Source organism: Nylanderia fulva, unplaced genomic scaffold, assembly GCF_048542155.1.
Source record: "Nylanderia fulva isolate GAGA-0341 unplaced genomic scaffold, ASM4854215v1 Scaffold91, whole genome shotgun sequence".
In the NCBI taxonomy this organism is placed as follows: Eukaryota; Metazoa; Arthropoda; class Insecta; order Hymenoptera; family Formicidae; genus Nylanderia; species Nylanderia fulva.
In genome coordinates, this window is record NW_028191037.1 from 303,904 (window position 1) to 323,034 (window position 19,131).

At 29.8% G+C, this 19,131-nt stretch overlaps 1 protein-coding gene across 9 annotated transcripts in view; it reads left to right on the forward strand.

The window, feature by feature from the left end:
• LOC114944706 (tolloid-like protein 1) overlaps window positions 1–19,131 on the forward strand; it is a 73,508-nt gene that overhangs the window by 23,836 nt on the left and 30,541 nt on the right. For 5 of the 9 annotated variants that reach the window (XM_085489942.1, XM_085489937.1, XM_085489939.1 and 2 more), the window contains 12 exons: window positions 290–467; window positions 1,943–1,969; window positions 3,816–4,027; window positions 4,137–4,344; window positions 5,169–5,377; window positions 5,461–5,686; window positions 5,769–5,954; window positions 7,057–7,302; window positions 7,371–7,591; window positions 7,877–8,059; window positions 9,058–9,202; window positions 9,290–9,474. In XM_085489942.1, coding sequence (XP_085346068.1) covers window positions 290–467; window positions 1,943–1,969; window positions 3,816–4,027; window positions 4,137–4,344; window positions 5,169–5,377; window positions 5,461–5,686; window positions 5,769–5,954; window positions 7,057–7,302; window positions 7,371–7,591; window positions 7,877–8,059; window positions 9,058–9,202; window positions 9,290–9,474 — 2,226 coding nt within the window. Of the gene's footprint in view, window positions 1–289; window positions 468–1,942; window positions 1,970–3,815; window positions 4,028–4,136; window positions 4,345–5,168; window positions 5,378–5,460; window positions 5,687–5,768; window positions 5,955–7,056; window positions 7,303–7,370; window positions 7,592–7,876; window positions 8,060–9,057; window positions 9,203–9,289; window positions 9,475–11,574; window positions 11,874–19,131 lie in introns of those variants that run through there. The other 4 variants (XR_014926455.1, XM_085489945.1, XM_085489940.1 and 1 more) reach the window with 4 other exon arrangements.

Below are 19,131 nucleotides of genomic sequence, written 5' to 3' on the forward strand. Positions count from 1 at the left end.
AAAGTGACTCCATATGTGCCATATTAGTATGTATACATAGATTTCTAATACATGTTTGATCTGGATGATTTATAATGTGAAATTCAAAATATCAATAATTATTCTTCGAAAATCAGTCGGTAATTACCGATATTTTTAATTCCAAATTGAGGGCGTTACTATTTTGTTGGAGTTTGTTATTGTTTACTGAGGGATCCCTTTAATTGTAGAAAATTATGCCGAAAATTTTTTTCGAAAGTTCGATAATTTGACTTAAACGCAAGTCGCGATTTTATCTCATTTCCTATAGAGTGCGATCAAAAGTTTGTAAGCACTCCTGAGGGGCAGCTGAATGGGACCTTTTATGCACCAACGCTGATCAATCCTGAAGGGGATCCACGACAGTGCGTTTACACGTTCCTCGCAGGACCGCGTCAGCGTGTCGAATTGATTTTCACCTCATTCGGCCTCCGAGGAAAACCACCAGAGTGAGTTTCTACTATTTATGCCATCTAGCGGTAGAACTGAAGAGATCACTTAGCATCATTCATTATTTGTTTCGCGATCGCATCTGATGCGTTGGAACTTGCGATTTGTTTCACGGAAAAAAAGAATTAGATGCCATTTTAGCTGTCCATATATTACAACCTGAAATTTAGTTATTATGCCTAAATGATAACTAATATTTTTTAGCCATAGTTTAACGGAGAATGTTATAGCTAAAAAATATTAGTTGTCATAGCTAAAATTTAGGCATGATAACTAAATTTCATGTGTAATATAATATAGACAGCTAAATTTTAGCTATGGTAGCTAATTTTTTCTGTGTTATTATTATCCATGGGGATGGATAATATTATTTGCTATTCTTTCTGTAATCTATACTGATCAACAAAATTAAACTTTTGTTTATAGTTTCCGCAAGGATGTTTGAGCGAATGTAGAGTTTTTATAGTTTAGGTAATTTTGGGGATGCTGAATCCAAAAATGAGAGACAATAAGTTTGTTGCATCATTCCGCGATTATTTGTTTCGCAATCGCATCTGATGCATTAGAACTTGCCATTTGTTTATTATCATCCATGGGGATTAATAACATGGTTTGCTATTCTTTCTGTAATCTATACTGATCAATAAAATAAAACTTTTGTTTAGTTACTAAGGATATTTGAGCGAATGTATAGTTTTTATAATTTTGGTAATTTTGGAGATGCTGAATTAAAAAATGACAACAATTTTGCTGAATTGGCTTTAGTTTTTGAGACTAATGGAAATATCCGCATAATTTTATTTCAATAAAAAGAGTATAGAGTTTAGTCTGTTTTTTTACTCTTTAACATTGTTTCTATCTCCAATGTGATACTGATTACCCACATAAAAGAAAATCAAACAGCATTTTTTTATGCATTAATTGTGATTATCTGAATAAGTTTACTTTGTTTTTATGTCATTTTATTGAATACAACGCCGTTATGTATTTTATATATACATGATTTGAGATAGTTTCCATGATTTGGGGATAAGCTACGACAATTGTATTTTTTATATTTTTTATGAAACACATTATCTCAAAAATTAAAACCAACCTAGGAAAATCAATGCCATATTTGGAATCAATGATACAAAGTTACCCTAAACTCGATCTAATATAATTGATAATAAAATCAGTGTTGACCAGGATAATGGAAATATTTTCTTCAATTCTGATACAGCATCGAGTCGAGTCTTATACATTTTTCCTGATTATTTTTTGATGAAAATTTTCATAGTCGAGTATAAAACAAGTACGTTATTTAAAAAAAATATAAAAAAATATATTCATTTTTTACTGAAGATTTAAGTCTTAACATCGCAGAGATAACACGGAAATTGACATTATATATTGAGTATATTGGAGCAGTCTATGTAATATATAATTGTCTAATTATGTATTATTTACATGTATAAAACTTTTCTCGATATAGTGGATCTGCTGTGGGAGAATTACCTGCGTAAGTGTTAATAAACTTATGAGAAGTTACACTAATTGTAAGATTAAAATTCTTGTGGCATACTGTATAATTCTTCGTCCTAGGTTATACATATGAACGAGCTAGTAATTTTTTTTAGAAATGTACTATATATATATATAAGCAGCATATTAAAAAAAAGAATATCTTAATACAAAAAATGTCTTTATTAAAAAAAACTATTCGATGAATTCTAATACCTTTACTTATATTAAAAAATCATATATATAAAATTTGTAGCAAAACATTCAGTATGAAAAAATAAACGCAATAAGAAAAAATTATAATTTGATGAATTCATATACAGAGTGTTATATTTTATATAAATTTCAACAAGCTTATAACTCGAGAAATCTCCTTGATCGATTATAATGAAATTTATAGGAAAATAGCGATACATTCAAATTTTTTTATAAAATTCCGTTTATAAAGAGTGGGGAGGAGTAATTTTAAATGAAAATCTCTTTTCTCTATAAAAAGTTATATTTTTGGATTTGTAATGTTAGAACAAGGAATTAAGAAGAGAAAGTGTCTATGAAAGCAAAACTTGAAACAATTTTATGTTAATTGTATTTTTTTGATACAAGCAGAAAACAATGTTCCGGGTAAAAAGTTATTTTATTTTGTTTTTCGTAGAATAAAAAATATAATTATTTATATAGAGTTCCATTTAAAGTTTCAAAGTTGCCTTCTTTTCTATTATAAATGTGGAAAAATTTGTATTATGTACCATTTTAGTGTCTACTCAGCGATATCGACATTATATAAATTTTTTTATAATTGGCCAAATAGGTAATTTTGATTATTAAGTTTGTTGAGGTTTATGTGGATCTCTGTACAATCAAATGTAGTGTAATTTTTATATATAAAAATATTTTCTTTAATTTTGAAATAATTTTATTAATTTATACAGTGTAATAAGAATTTATATTATCCGCGTGTCTCTTTGTCAATTAAATTTTGTATTCATAAATATTTTTTAAAGATTAATATTTATTTCGACCAAAACTGGCTTAAATTCTAAATTTTTTTTATTAATTATAAATACAACGTTTCGACCATTGAATTTTGGTCCTTATTAAGTGTTATTAATAAATCGTTTGATGGTATAAAATAGTACCTGACTGAATATCAAACATTGTGTTTATGATTAATAAAGAAACATTTGAAATTTAAGTCAATTTTGGTCGAAACAAATATTAACCTTAATTTTTTAATTATCACTGACGATTAACAATTAATTTTTCAATATTTTTTTATTTTGATTCTGAAATATTTATTTAAATATATTTTTATATTAAAGAAAAACTAAAATTCTTCATCTTTATTACATATGTATGTATTTTCTAAAAGTGTAAAAAAGATATTTGAATAAAATTGTGTAAAAGTATAGAATAATATACTCTCACTCTGATTGTGTAATATACTTATTTATTAAAATTTTATACTTTTCTTATATAAAGATAAATAAATATTTTTATTAAAAATAATAATTTAATGTTTTTTTTTCATAAAAAACAACTCTTCTCAGTAAATAATTTACTAAATTTTTTGTATGCGATCTAGCACGAAAAATCGGCTTGTGTGTCACAGATTTTAGAATAAGTATGATTTATTTATCTTTTATTGACAAATAAATTCATATTTAAATTTAAATATATATGTCCCTAACAGCACACATATCCCGAAGACGTTCAGAAAACATCCTGAGGATGTTCGAATGTCCTCTAGATATCCTCTGAATATTTTTCAGATATGTTGTGCTATTAAAGGTATAGAGAAAGCGGGAAGAAAGGAAAATAAAAATTACGCGGAATATTTTTTTCAGCTGTATTCATGAGTATATGGACATATACTCCGAGATACGATCAGAGAACACGACGAAACTGATAGAAACGCCATTCGGCGGACGATTTTGCGGACCTATTCCACCTCGCAGACGGGTCTCTCTTTATCAGGGAATTGCTCTTAGTTTCTTTACTGATAAGAATGTCACTCTACCGCACGTTTTTGGCGGTATTTACAGATTTCTCAACGCTTGTAAGTCTTATTCGATATTGATTTTAAAACGTTTCATTGATGACATACATATGCTTATTTAAAAAATAAGTTGTAATAATTATCGATAATTAATGTAACACATTTGCAGCTGAGTATGAAGTAGGCACTCCATTGCCGAATACACCATGCTCTTTCACGATACGCGCGGAGGCTAAACGTACCGGAAATATACTATCTCCTACTTATCCTGGCACTTATCCGAAAAATCTTGTTTGTAAATATGAGTTTATCGGGAAGCCTGGCCAACGTGTGCGGTTGGAATTTCGCGACTTCGATTTATTTTTTGGCGGACCACAGTACGTACATCTCAGATTACATGAATTTTTTCAGATCTTTAAAATTCTTATATAAGAAATTAATTTTTTAAAAACTAAAAAAAAGAGAGATTAATATTTCAGTAATGTGCAAATACTGAAGAAAATTTATATATTTATTATTTCTTATAGAACAAATTTTTGCGTTATTTTTTTTAATTGTTTATTTTCTTTTTATACTTGATCAGATGTATTTCACATTTTTCAATTATTAATTTTTATTATCATTGCTATTTATAGTGATAATGACTTAAAGCTCCTGGCTCCTCATCAATTATATTGGAATTGTGACGTCAGAGACGAGAAAACACACGCCAAAAATTCTTAGATGTTATTTTAAAATAAAAAGATATTTTGATGAAACAACACTTCAGGCGGCTTTAGCAGTTTTAAAATACCTTGAAAATTATTCTTTTTCCTTTATCAACAGCTATAAAATGACTGTAATATGAGACCCAGTTCGTCGCATGACAAAGTCTAAAATCACGATCATGGAAAAAGAATAGTTTTCAAGGTAGTTTTTAAGAGTGTCCTCTAAAGCTATTTGGAGTAGTGTTTTATCGAAATATCTTCATTAAAAAATGGCATCTAAGAATTGTCAATACGTTTTTTGCCTCTGACGTCACAATTTAATATGACCAAAGCAAGGATCCAGGAGACTTAATTTAGCAGATAATTTATTTGGCCACAACTGTTTATATCGACCTACAAGTATGATTAATCTATCAGAGTTCTGTGTTTAATTGGAATAGACGTGTATAATTGAATACTACCCGTTTAATTAAAAATTGGGATTTACTCCATAGCTGCCCATTGGATTACGTAAAGGTATATGATGGTCTCGATAATTCGAGTGCCGTCATTGGTACGTATTGTGGTCAGCAACGAAATTTAGTATTGTACTCTTCGGAGAATAGATTGTTCGTGCTGTTTGCCACATTGAAGCGCACAGCAAATACTCAAAATCGAGGTTTTAAAGGCATCTTCGAGTTCTCGGAGAGTTTTGTCAGCCTGGGTAAGACAATGATGATTTGAAAACGCACCGTTCATCAAAATATGTCTCGTTAAATGATTCTTATTCTTTTTTGTCTTATATAGACTTTATAACGGAATATCACGGCGAGCATATCCGTGGATCTGAGTGTGATCAGAAGATCCTCAGTAAGAAGGAAACATCGGGGGTTGTAGTTAGTCCAAATTTTCCATATCCTTATATACCTAAAGTCGTCTGCCGTTATTTTATCTACGGCATGCAAGACGCGCAGCACTTGGAACGCGTACGATTAGAATTCGAAAAATTCGCCATACAGATGGCCAAAGGAGAGTAAGTACATGCAGCATTAAAGTGCCAGAATAATGGTATGTAGTTGGTATAACAATGGTTTGTGTCTTTTGGATTTGTTTAGAACGGCGTGCACCGACGGTTATTTGAAATTGTATCTGAAGGGCCAGGAAGCGACAGATTCTTATGACAAATTCGATTACGAGATGTGCGGTAACAAGAGCAATCCAAGCACCGTAGTTAGCGATGGACCGAGACTTGTGATGGTGTTCAGCAGTGGGGAATTGCAGGCGCAAGGTTTTAAAGCTAAGTGAGTGTGAGCTATATGATTTATTAATATATAACATATAGCATACAAAAGAGAGAATGCTAGAATAATAACACTGATCAACAGAAAAAACTTTTATTTAGTTGTCAAGGATATTTGAACCAATTTAAGGTATTTTGGGGATATTAAATCCAAAAATAACAACAGTTTTGATGAATTAGCTCTAGTTTTTGAGATAATAGATACTCAAATTATGATTTTATCCCAAGTACGATCTGTAACTGCTGACATATGCAGCAGGGTTTGCTCTGTCTTTTTATCCTTTAACATTATTTTTATTTTTTAACGTGATCCTGATGATCCACATAAAAGAAAATTGTACAAACAGCATTTTTCTGTGCATTAATTGTGATTATTTGAATTAGTTCACTTTTATATACATTTGTATGATTTCAAACAGTTTCCATATGATTTGGGTATAGGTTAGGTATAGATTACGGCTGACCATTATATTTTTTGCACTTTTTATGTTTTTTACGGAGCACCCATTCAATTTGTTTTTTTTTAGCTGAACTGGCTGTACTTCAGAGTTTATTTTTTTCCTTCCAAAATTCCTTTTGTATGTAAAGTCGATTCTCGCATGTATTGTTGCCGCTTTTCCGCGTTGCTGATTGGTTGTCTCGATTCGCATAGTGTGTTATATTCATATTAAACAGCTGTCATTGCGAAAGTTAATAGTTTGACAGTTGTTCTAAATAATATTAAATCAAAGTATAAAAAATTAATGGCGCGCGCAAAGCGCGCGCTTGTATTGTTTAGTGGAATAAAAAAGATAAACTCTGAACTAGTGCAATCAACTTAGCCAAAAGGAACAGATCTATTATTGGGTTTGTTCGTTTTTAGCTGCACTAGTGCAATAGAGTTAGAGTCAAAAAATATACATTTATTGCACCAGTGCAGCAGTGCAGCTAAAAAACGAACAAACTCATTATCTCAAAATCAGCGACACAAAGTTACTCTAAAATCGATCTAATAAATAATTGACAATAAAATCAATGTTGATCAGTGTAATAGACAAGTAATAAAGGACAAATGCGGTGAATATAATTATCATTGGTGTAATAATGATTGTGTTGCCGCACAGGTACACCTTTGAAACGGAATATAAGATACCGGGTACTGCGTCGCCCGACGGCAGCTGTACCTTCACTTATTACAGTTTATCTCGCAAACGTGGTGAATTTAATTCTCCACGATATCCTAGTAATTATCCGAGCGATACGAATTGCACATACTTTTTCTTGGCAACGCCGAACGAGCAGGTTACCTTGATCTTTGATCATTTTAAGGTTCGTACGAAAAATGTCAACGTGACGGTCGGACATTACGGGTAAGTGAATCACGTTATTAGCGGCGCATCCGAGTCGGATCAATATATTATCCGATATTTATTTATAGACATGAATTATGTCAGGAAGATTGGCTTGAAATTTACAACATGTATCGGGACGAAACAGAGAAATTGATAGGAAGGTATTGTGGTGCAACTGCGCCAGGTCCGGTAGAATCGAATCTCGGTGCAAGAGGGTTAAAAGTGATTTTACATTCCGATTCAGAACTTGTTTACAGTGGCTTCAAAGCGCGTTACACTTTCGAGATCGCTAAACCTATTTTCGGAGGTACGAACGCACACTTTATTATTTTTTAGTTAAAGAACAAATAACTAAAAAAAAAATTATTATTTTAATCTTAATATTATATCTTGAATTTTAATTTTAATCTCTCATATATTATATATTATATATTATCTCTTATATATTAATCTAAAAAAAATTTTATTTAAAAGAGATTTGAAAATAATTTAGTTACGTACGCGGTTTGGATAATAATTAGAAATTTAATTTCGAAAAAATCTGCTCATTTGTCATTTGTAATTTTAATTTTACTGAATTATTATGTCGTAGATTGTGGATCAAATATTAGTAGTTTAAATTATGGTATAATAACCAGTCCGAATTTTCCGAATAAGTATGACGGTCCGGCGAGAAACCTAGCTAGCAAAACTTGCAACTGGTTTATAAGAGTTCGACCGAATCAACAAATACTCTTGAATTTTGAGATTTTTTCTGTGGAAGGTGATCAATTAGGTAATATATAAATTTATTATTATAATTAATTAATGAATAAAATTAATTAATTTGATATATATTAATAACACTTCTTTTTGTGAAAATTTGATATATATTAATTTGATATATATTAATAACACTAATTTTTGTGAAAATTTTAACGAAAGGTATTTAAAATTGATATATTATGTGTTTTTGGCTCTAAAAATTTAAGATAAAATAAATGTAGACCCATAGACTGTTTTCTATTAGACAATATTTTATAATTTTAATAATAGTATTCCAATTTTTTAACATTTTTTTTAATAGAAAAACTTTACTGAGAGAAATGGATTACAATAATTGATATATTTATCTATAAAAGAAGAATTAAAAATTAGAAAAATTTATAAAAAAATAAAATTATTTATATCTAAATCTAGTAATTACTTAAATTTCATATATTAACATTATTTATATTTAATATATTACTTTTGTATTGTTACATTCAATAATTTTAGGTTTGAAATTTATAATATATTTTACCTTATTTATGAAAATCATCAAAATTTAAAAAAAAATTTTATTTTTTAATTTTTCAAAATTGAAATATTTTTAATTATAAGGCCGCAATATTAACCGATTTAATAAATAAAAATACCATTGAATATAATTAAACATAGATTATGGGTTTAAGTAGATTATAATTGAATTGACTAGCAATAAGTATCAGCTTTGCTAAAATGCAACGCTTAATTAAATAAGAAATAACGATATACTTGATTTAAGAGTACTCTCTCTGTCACCCTTTTTATCTTTCCTTCTCTCTCTCTCTCTCTCCCCCCCCCCTTCCCATTCTGTTTCTCTTTTTCTCTTTCTCTCTTTTTTCTTATACTTTTTTTCTACTTTTCTTATATTATAATAAATTCACAATAAAGATTTTTTATATTATAAGTTTTACATATATTAATTTTTACATTATAGACAAATCACATTAGAAACTATTAATTTATTGGCATTTTATTAATAATTTTCAGCACGAGGTTGCCCCGCAGCCGTGTTACGTATGTGGTATTCATTGACATCGACTCCGTACGAGCTCTGTGGCGTTAAAAGTTCCGATACAAAATGGAGTTATCTTTCGGAGGATAATAATATGCGGCTTAGGTACGGCTCAAATGAGTAAGAAAAGCTTTTTCAAAGCTTTATACTATATATATATATATATATATATATATATATATATATATATATATTTTTGCATTATAGTTTTATATCGGCCGATAAAGCGGTAGGACAACAAGGCTTTCGAGCAGTGTGGACCGAAGTAAACACGGATACAGAGTGTCAAGGTCAATTTCTATGCAGCAAAAGTAAATATTGCATCGACGAATCGCTACGATGCAATAACATTGATAATTGCGGGCCGGACGATACGTCGGACGAAGAGAATTGTAAGTTTCGCTAACGTTAGAACACAACCTGTGTTAACAGAAGCATTTCAATAAGCGGTGTGATTCAATGTTTATCTTTTTGCTTTCATTACGACTTATACTCTCTTCTCCTTTTTCTTTCTATACGTGAACTATACTCTACTAATATTCAGTGTAATCTCCTCTGGACTATTCAATAGACATGTTCTACAAAGATTTCGAAGTGTATTGTCTTTGTGTATCGTAACACCTTTTCAGATTGATCCTTCATATCAGCATTGTTAGTTTGATTATTCATTTAAATCACTAAATAAATTAAGAGCACTAAAATCAGCATGAACCTTTCGGATATGACAATTCGGATTAATCAAATAAAACAACGTACATCTCCAATTAATTGTTCAGATACTCTCCCTTCCTTCCCTTTAGCATTCTTTTTTTCCTTTTCTTCTTCTTTCGACTCTTCTCTTCTCCTTTCTTATCCCTTTTTAGTTTACCTTCCCATTCTTTCATTTCTTCTCCCTATCATTTTTTCTTTTTCCCTTTCTATTCTCTTTTCATTTCCTTTTTTTCTTTTTTTCCTCTTTTTCTCCTTTTCCTTCATCTTTTTCTTCTCTCTCTCTTCTCTCTCTCTCTCTCTCTCTCTCTCTCTCTCTCTCTCTCTCTCTCTCTCTCTCTCTCTCTCTCTCTCTCTCTCTCTCTCTCTCTCTCTCTCTTTCTCTCCCCTCTATCATATTCAGAAATAAAAATGTGATTACCTAATATAAAACAAACTGTTTAACATTTTCTTTTTTTATTAATAAATAAAATATATCGGAACACACGTTATAATAGTATGCAAATATTTTTAAATACAAAAAATTTTAAAATTAAAACATTATATATAAATTAACAATAAAATTATAAATAGGATATCTTATAAAATTTCTGTAATTTTTGAAGGTGAATTCTTTAGATTCTGAAACAACAATTTTAATACAAAAATGTCGAATTATATAATAGTTTTTAAATTATTAGCGATTAACGTTTCATGAATTACAAAAGCAATTTTGCGCTCTCAGACGTGGTGAAATCACAAACATTAAAAGTCACATTTAATATTCTGGGTTCTTTTCATAATGTCAAGATTACTAAACAAATATATAATATTTTTGTTAAGGAAAAATTATTTTTTATAAGATATTTCATAAAAAGAATTATTGTGCTTCTATAGAGAATCTATTTCTACATTAGAGATATTACGGCATACGTCAGTTGTCAAAATAAATTTTTTTTCATCTTTATTTACTTCGTATAGTGAAAATTGTTATGGTAATATTGACAAATAAAGTATTTTTTGTTTTGACATGTAAAAAAGTTGAATAAAAAAATTGATAAAATAGAGAAAAATATGTCAAATATTTAAAAGCTTTTAAAACCTAATAATAATTTATCGCTTATAAATTCTTACATTTTATTATAAATAAAAATTATGTTTATTTTCTTTACAATAAAGAGGTACACATTTTGTATGTTAATCTAAATCAATTTATATATTTCCACTTTTTTCAACGTTTTTATTAAAATAATTATTAAAAAAAAAGTGTGTCGATTATGTATAATATAAGTACATTTAGAATTAATCAAGATATTTGATATGTTTCCTTACTTTATTAATATATTTATTATTTTTCTAAATAAAAAATAATTTATCTTTTTGTCGATGTTATTACACAAATTTTTATTATACGACGCAACTAAACATGGAAATAATTATAATATATTACATCCAGTAATTAATATTTTGTACATTTTTTACACTTGTTTTTATCAGAAGATATTAATGCTTCATATAAAGAAAACATAAGATCTCTATAATCTACAACTTTTTGGTCTATCTAATTTATTTCTTGATACATCCATAATCAGCAAAATACTCTTTAATTACATTTGATTTCCGCGTTTTATAAATATGAGATATATCGGGATAATAAATCACAATTTTTAAATATTAACATAGTGTTTCGGAGCTAATAACAGAGCGTTGTAATTTTCTCTAGGTAAGTAGTAGTAAATGTAGACGTATGTACAAGGTGAGAGAATGATAGGATTGCGTGTGTGAATGATTGTATGGTGTCGCAGGTGCAGCATCAGCCCCATTGTCACCAGCACTGGCTGGAGTCTCTTCTGCCATGCTTCTTCTCTCTCTGTGCTTTGTATTCGTGGCCGTCTGAGCCCCCTTCATGAAGCTTCCAGATGATCCGGCATGTTATGATCTCCCCTTATCACGTGAGTTCACTCACAATATTGCACAATCATACCATATTACAGCTAGTTGGAATGTGTATTATATATGTGTGTAATTCTAATATCTCTTATATTATACGACTCTTTCATAAACTTTATTGACAAGCAGTGTTGTGCTTAGATGATCTTAAAATTAGCTAGATAAAGATGAAATAAAAATATCAAAATCATCTATATCTTAGATATAAGATAAAGATGATTTTGTTTTAATAAATATATCTAGATAAAAAATAAAATTATATGGCAATTCATCTAAATAATTTTAAGATAATATTATTTTTAAGATTGCTTATGTAAACACAATTATAAAAAAAAATTAGAAAAAGAATATAAAAATATATGTATTCATATTGTTATTTATAAATTTTTTCGCTTACTACTTAAGTTCTATTATTTCAGTATTTTTATGTGCTATGATTCTAAACCAAAATTATCTGAAAATTATTCTAGATAATTTAGTAAAGATAATATTTTTTTTCATCTAAGATGCAGACACAGATAATACATATTTTCATTATTTATATAAAGATAAGATGACGCTAAAGTTTCATCTAGATAATAATTTATATAATTTTATTTAGATAACAATAAACACTATTGACAAGAAAAAGACGGAATTATTTCATTGACTTTGATAGATTTTGGATATATAAAATAGTTAAAAATAAAAGATGCAAATATTTTTTGTCAGATATTTCGTGAAAAAAATATGACAGTTAATTACTTGAAGCGCTTTCCCACCAACACATAACGTTATACATATAAGCGTTTCAGGAACGTTCGAACCTTAACGTTCATAAAACATGTGAATGTCTATCTAGTCAAACGTTATATATAATACTTAAAACGGGTTTATAATGAACTTAACGTAACGGAACGCGACGAGATGTAAAGTTACGTAAAACCTAAAACACATTGTTTTATATGCGGCTAATTACGATCGACTTTACGTAATGCAACGTGAAGTATTAGAACTTAACGCGATGTCAAGCTTTGCCAGTCACAAGCCTTGCGTCGTGTTATAATAATAATAATAATATTAAAAATAAAAATAATATTAATATTATTATTATTATATTATTATATTATTATTATATTATTATTTTAATTATAATTATTTATAATTATTAATTAATTAAATTATTTTATTTATTCTATTTAAAATTACATTGAAAATATTTCAATGTAACTTTTTATTGTTTTTTCTTATGTTTGCTACACTCGAGTTCAAGAATTTGACATTTGACTTATGTTGCGCATTCGAAGCGTTATAGCAATAGAAGATGTCAATCAATGACACGTTATTGATAGAATGTGTTCGCGCGCATCCCGAAATATATGCGACAAGGGACATGCCGGATTCAAAAATCCCGGCATAAAAGACTCCGCATGGAAGATTGTGGCCGAAACATTGAATGGTAGATTACGGCGATCGTAATTAGACAAACATACTTTATCGTTAAGTTTACTTCACGTTATTTCACGTCGCGTCGCATTTCCTTTACGTTAAGTTCATTGTAAACCCACCATTACCATTCATTATTGAGGCTTATTCAATAGAGTTTTATAATATTGCAAAAATTGGGCACATCAATATTCTCTGTGCACTAAAAAATATAAAGACTCACAATTCTTCAAGTGATATAAGTCTTTGGATTTTTACTTTTCTACAAGGACGTTTTCATCGTTAAGGGAACAAACCATTTGGCAAGTTAACAAACGAAAAACGTTTATTAAACGTTTACATAACGTTAATGTGTTGGTGGGGTTGGGACTGATGAACATTTTGGGCATTTAATAAATTAAGTACCCAGAGAAAAATGATGGTCGAATCGACGTCAATTGTCATCGATCAATTTGACATCGACCATCATTTCTTGCTGGGTAAGTTAGGATAGGGTATTATTTGATTGTGATTTCGAGCGTTTCGAGTAACTATAAGTCGAAACCTGCTTAATCGTTATTATTTTTCATAGAAACATCTAAAATGTTTTAGATAAAATTAAGTTAGAAAATATAATTTTATATAGAATTTAATGTTCTATTAAAAATTTTATCGTTAACTGCTACGCAAGATATAGAGATATCCATTTAATTTGAAGAAATCCATTTAAACTCTTAATTTAAACTTTTAACCTTTAAACTCGATGACCTAGTTTAGAAATATGAAGTTGTTAAGAGTTATGTGAGCCACTCTATATAAGAATAAATATATATTTATTTTAAAATGATAATATAAGCATATACTAATAAATAATGTAATAGATATTAATAACGTAAAAATTGTTATAGATATATATTTCAAATAAAATTTTTAAGTAACTAAAAATAGTGATAAAAAACAGTTTATATAGATTCCAATATTTTTAGAACATATTGATCGTATAAAGATGATATTCGTGAATTAAATGTCTTGTATAAAGTAATTTTTGTATTATGAACAAATAATTATAACATTTTTACTACAAATATCAAAATGTTATATGTCAATATTAAATAATTTTTAAATAATTTTTTAAACAAAATTTTATATTTCTAAGTTCTGTCAATTTGCTTACTATACAGAGGGGTTTTCCAGCATAAATCGTTTATTTTTTATTATCTTCTAAACTAAAGCAGATAAACTATAACAAATATATATAAAATTGAATGGTTTTAATTAAATTCTATTGCGAATATAGCGATTTACAAAAGTTATTTGTGTTAAAGAGTAGAGAGATATACATATTCTTTTTACAGTAATGTAGATATTTCGATATAATAAAAATAATTTTATAGCACTATTGTACTAATGCAAAATATAAGCAGAAATAAAAGCAGAATTACTAGCCTTATTTTACATATATAAGTTAAAACGGTTGTTTTAAAATTTTAAACGCTCGTATAATAAAAATAAAGATCTTTTATTTTTTATAGCTACTACATAAATCCAAAGTCCATCAAAATTGGTGAGGTACAATTTCGACTCTTTCTTTATAAGTAAAATAGGATCTGTTACATTTTTATTATTATTTAGCATTTTTGGATATAAAAATCAAAATGTATTTCGTAATTTAGCTTTAAATTATGTTTCTAAAATTAAAATACATACATATATGATTAAGAGAGTATGACTATAGAATTGAAGATTAATAAGTTTTATTTGTGACATTTTAAATTATTCCAATTATTAAATCGAAGATTTAATTACATTATTTTACTCGAGAATACAATAATTACATTTGAAACCGGAAAGCATGCCGGGATGAAGTGTAATTCATCAATATACGTCTCTATTTATTTGATTGCATGTGATTTTCTATTTCTATTCTTAAATTTTATATAACATACTTTCTCTTTGAACTGTTTATCTCTTTTCCATATAGATGTTATATTTTCTGACTTATTATAAAATATATAAATAATGATCATACTAATTTTTAAGATTTGCAAGTCAACTTTTAATATCTTATAATTTAATAAATAGTTTTTCTACTTGTAGTCAATTTGAGCTGATAATTAAATATCTAGATAGACAGGTATGCTGAACATAGTATGCAAATATTTTATATATACTTTGTAATACAATTAGAACAGCATAAAATTACGAATTATTTTAATAAATTTTAATTATGCTTTATGATGTCATATTGTTAACATATACTTTGTATATTTTATAAAATAGCAATATGTTTTACTATATATTATAAACGCACAACTGCAATTATTATATTTCTGACAAAATAAGCAGCATATTTTCGCTACTTTCACAGCATTAGAAGGTCCTTTCACTTGCTGATAATACTCATGTTAAATGAGGACGCATCTGTTAATGTGTATGCAAGCATTTTCAATTTTAAAATGTTATTATTATGCAGGCAATTTGCTGATATATGTATGTCTATATCTGAATTAACTAAACTAATTTATTACCCAGTGAGAAATGATTGGTCGAATCATCATCGATTCGACATCGATTCGACGAATTTGCCATCAATTCAACAACGAATTGACATCGATTCGACCATCATTTCTCACTGGGTAGTTATTAATTATTTGATATATCAAGTGCTCGGTGTAAACTAGACCAATATATCAACTTCTTAGCGAAAATTTCTGACAAAAATGGCGATTCACTTAGTATATGTGTGCGTATTCTTTTCTATACAAAATGGATTATTCCTTCTTATAGGCTTAGATGTTGCGCAATAGGAAAAATATTAAGAATAAGAATAAATATATATGTATAACAAAAGATAAATTTCTTTGAACGTGGTTAATAAAATTAATAAATTTAATATAAAAATAAGTCTGTATACAGTTTATAATTGTAATGTTTATAATTAAATTAATATGTATTAAATATTAGAAATAGGAATTATGAAAAGAGAGATTAAATATAACGCACAATAAAAAAAATATAAAATGTAAATATATATACATATTTATATGCCATGAAGCCATGTAACATAACCAAAAATATTTAGCTATTATTTTAGCTTATAATTTCAAATAAACATAAATTTAGACATTGCTAACCAAGTACAGTATAAGTTAATATAGTAGGCCGAACTCGTGTAGAGAGAGTGAGAGACATCTCGCTCAGATAAATTAATGTATATCGGGCGGCAATCAGGATCAAGGTGCCAACGTTAATAAAAATGAGAGAACGTCGTATATGTATATTGCTATATCGTTTATTGCGAATTGATTCTTCTGCGGTGTCCGGAGATAAGGGGTCTCGCTTTCCTGACAGTCGAGATTTTTATACGCGCGTTACACATGTATGCCCTATTCCTAAACGACGGGCCAATTACAGCCGTTTCGATAATTCGGAAGAGAGGCGGTTATTCCTTCGATTCTCTTACGAAGGAGCTTTCAATTCTCACGGATACAAAACAAATAATATTTAACAACAAAACAAATAATATTTAACAACAAAGCCGATATACCTACAAAAGAAAGTCGAACAACACAACATAGCCGGTTAATGACTCCTCTTGCGAACTTACATAAAATGCCTACAGCTCGGTCATTTTGACTTTTGACCGACCCGGTCAAGTAAATACATATATTATCGCCTTAAGCGCGGAGCATATATTTTTGCATAAGCGCATAAGCAGATGCATAAGAAATTCGATTGGTTGAATTTATTATGCATACGTTTATAGACCAATCAAGATTCTTATGCTTACGCTTATGCGTCTATGCAAAAGTGTGTGCTCCCCGCTTTAAAGGGATCCCTCAGCAAATGACGTACACCGACCAAATAGCAGCACACATATCCAAAACATATGCACGTATACGCAACGCATGTACACATACATATCAATCGTATTTCTAATTACAAATTTTTATTAGACTTCTAATCTAAGTTTAGAGAATAACAGTGCTTTCTTTCGTGTCCTCTAATCCTAGGGAATGTGCATTTTTATTCGTACAAAGTGCAGACGAACTGTCAACCTCATCATAATATGTGCTTTATATGAAACATATACACTTTGTACGAATAAAAATGCACATTCTCTAGGATTAGAGGACACGAAAGAAAGCACTGTTATCCTCTAAACTTAGATTAGAAGTCTAATAAAAATTTGTAATTAGAAATACGTTTCGTACGTATGTGTGCGTGCGTTGTGTATACGCGCATATGTTTGGATATGTGTGTTGCTATTTTGTCGGTGTTTGTCATTTGCTGAGGGATCCCTTTAACGCTCGTCTATTAAGCAGAAATTAAAATATTTAAGTTTGATTATTGTTAAAATAATTATCACGTGCTTATATAAGGACGAATCTGGTCGAGAGCGAATATGCCCGTATACAGCCGCTGGGTTAATTGAAAATCGTCGACGTCGGCGATAACGTAGTGATCGCGATCCAGTACCTTTTTTACAACGTACCTTTGTACTTCGGTATTAATTTTTTATTGACTTCCGCCGTTGTTTCAATATTTCTTATCTCCACGTAATCGCCGACGTTATATTTGCGAGCCGCCTTTCTTATCAAATTGTATCGGCCCGCATTTTTTGTTGCGCATCGTTTATTTTTTCGCATGCCTTATTTCAGAACGAATCAAAATCTCACCTTACATTGATATTCTGCACAATGAACTCTCGTAGAGCATCGTTCTCCCTCTCTGTTCTAATCCAAACAACAGGCGAGCCGGCGTCTCGCCGATAGTGCGATAAACGGTATTATTTATAGATAATTCCGTCTACTCTAGGACATGATCCCACTTGGACAGTGTCTCACATAATTTAGCCAACAGTGGGAATTAACATTCGATTGAATCGCTCGACTTGCCCGTTCGCTCTAGGCGTACTAACCGCCGTCAGCGCATGCTCGATCGCCTCGAATTTTAAATATTCTTTAAACGTTTCGGACCTAAAACAAGTTTCTCGGTCGGAAATCAAACGCTTTGGCCGGCTGTACGCACGACAATAATCGCGAAGATGTTTTATTATTTCCTCCGTCATCGTAGCCTTACAAGGATATAGCCTTATGAATTTTGCAAACACGTCAATTATCACAAGCACGTACCGATATAATTCTTCACGGTTTTTTCTAAAGGACCCATGTGTCGACGTGTATTGTCGCGAACGGTACGTTATCCTTTGAGATACTATGTAGGTATGAGAAAATTCAACACATTTTAAACAATTAGCTAATTGTCATCGAGAGCATTAAAAGGGTTTATTAGTTCCCTTATATGCGCGAGAGGGTGCGAGAATATATAGCTATGTGTCGTGACATGTGCAAATCACATTTGATTCCATCAAGCGTGGAACATAAAATAACAATTCTCTATTTCGATCCTTTCGATATACCGATTCCTCACGCAATTCATAGTGTTTCACATCGCCCTTCTCGAGGTTTTCGCGTAATTTCCGAATTTCATCACGATCTTGACATACAGACGTTTTTTCTAATGTGCTGCCTTCGAGCACAAGCACACTATGGCAGCGTCAACGTGACTCATCCGTTTTCTGGGCCGATGAACAATTTTGTAATCATAGTTCTGTAAAAATAGAGTTTAGCGCGAGATTCGAAGGTTCACATTCTTCTTATTCAAAGTCAGACGGAAGCTGTCACAGTCAGTTATGATTTTAAATTTTTGTCCCGCGAAATATACGTGAAATCTATTCAACGCGTATACGGCAATAAGACACTCCAACTCGAAACTGTGATACCTCGATTCTGCGGACGTGATGCGCTGGCTCCAACAAGAAATCGGATGCCACGCACCGTCATTTTGCTTTTGGAGCAGAATGCCACCAAATCCGCTAGCACTCGCATCACAATGCAGCTCGATCTCCACTTAAGGTGAATAGATCACAAGTACCGGCTTACTTGATAAATGTCACTTAAGCACCTCGAATGTAGAGTTCTCGACGGATCCAAATCTAAAGTCGC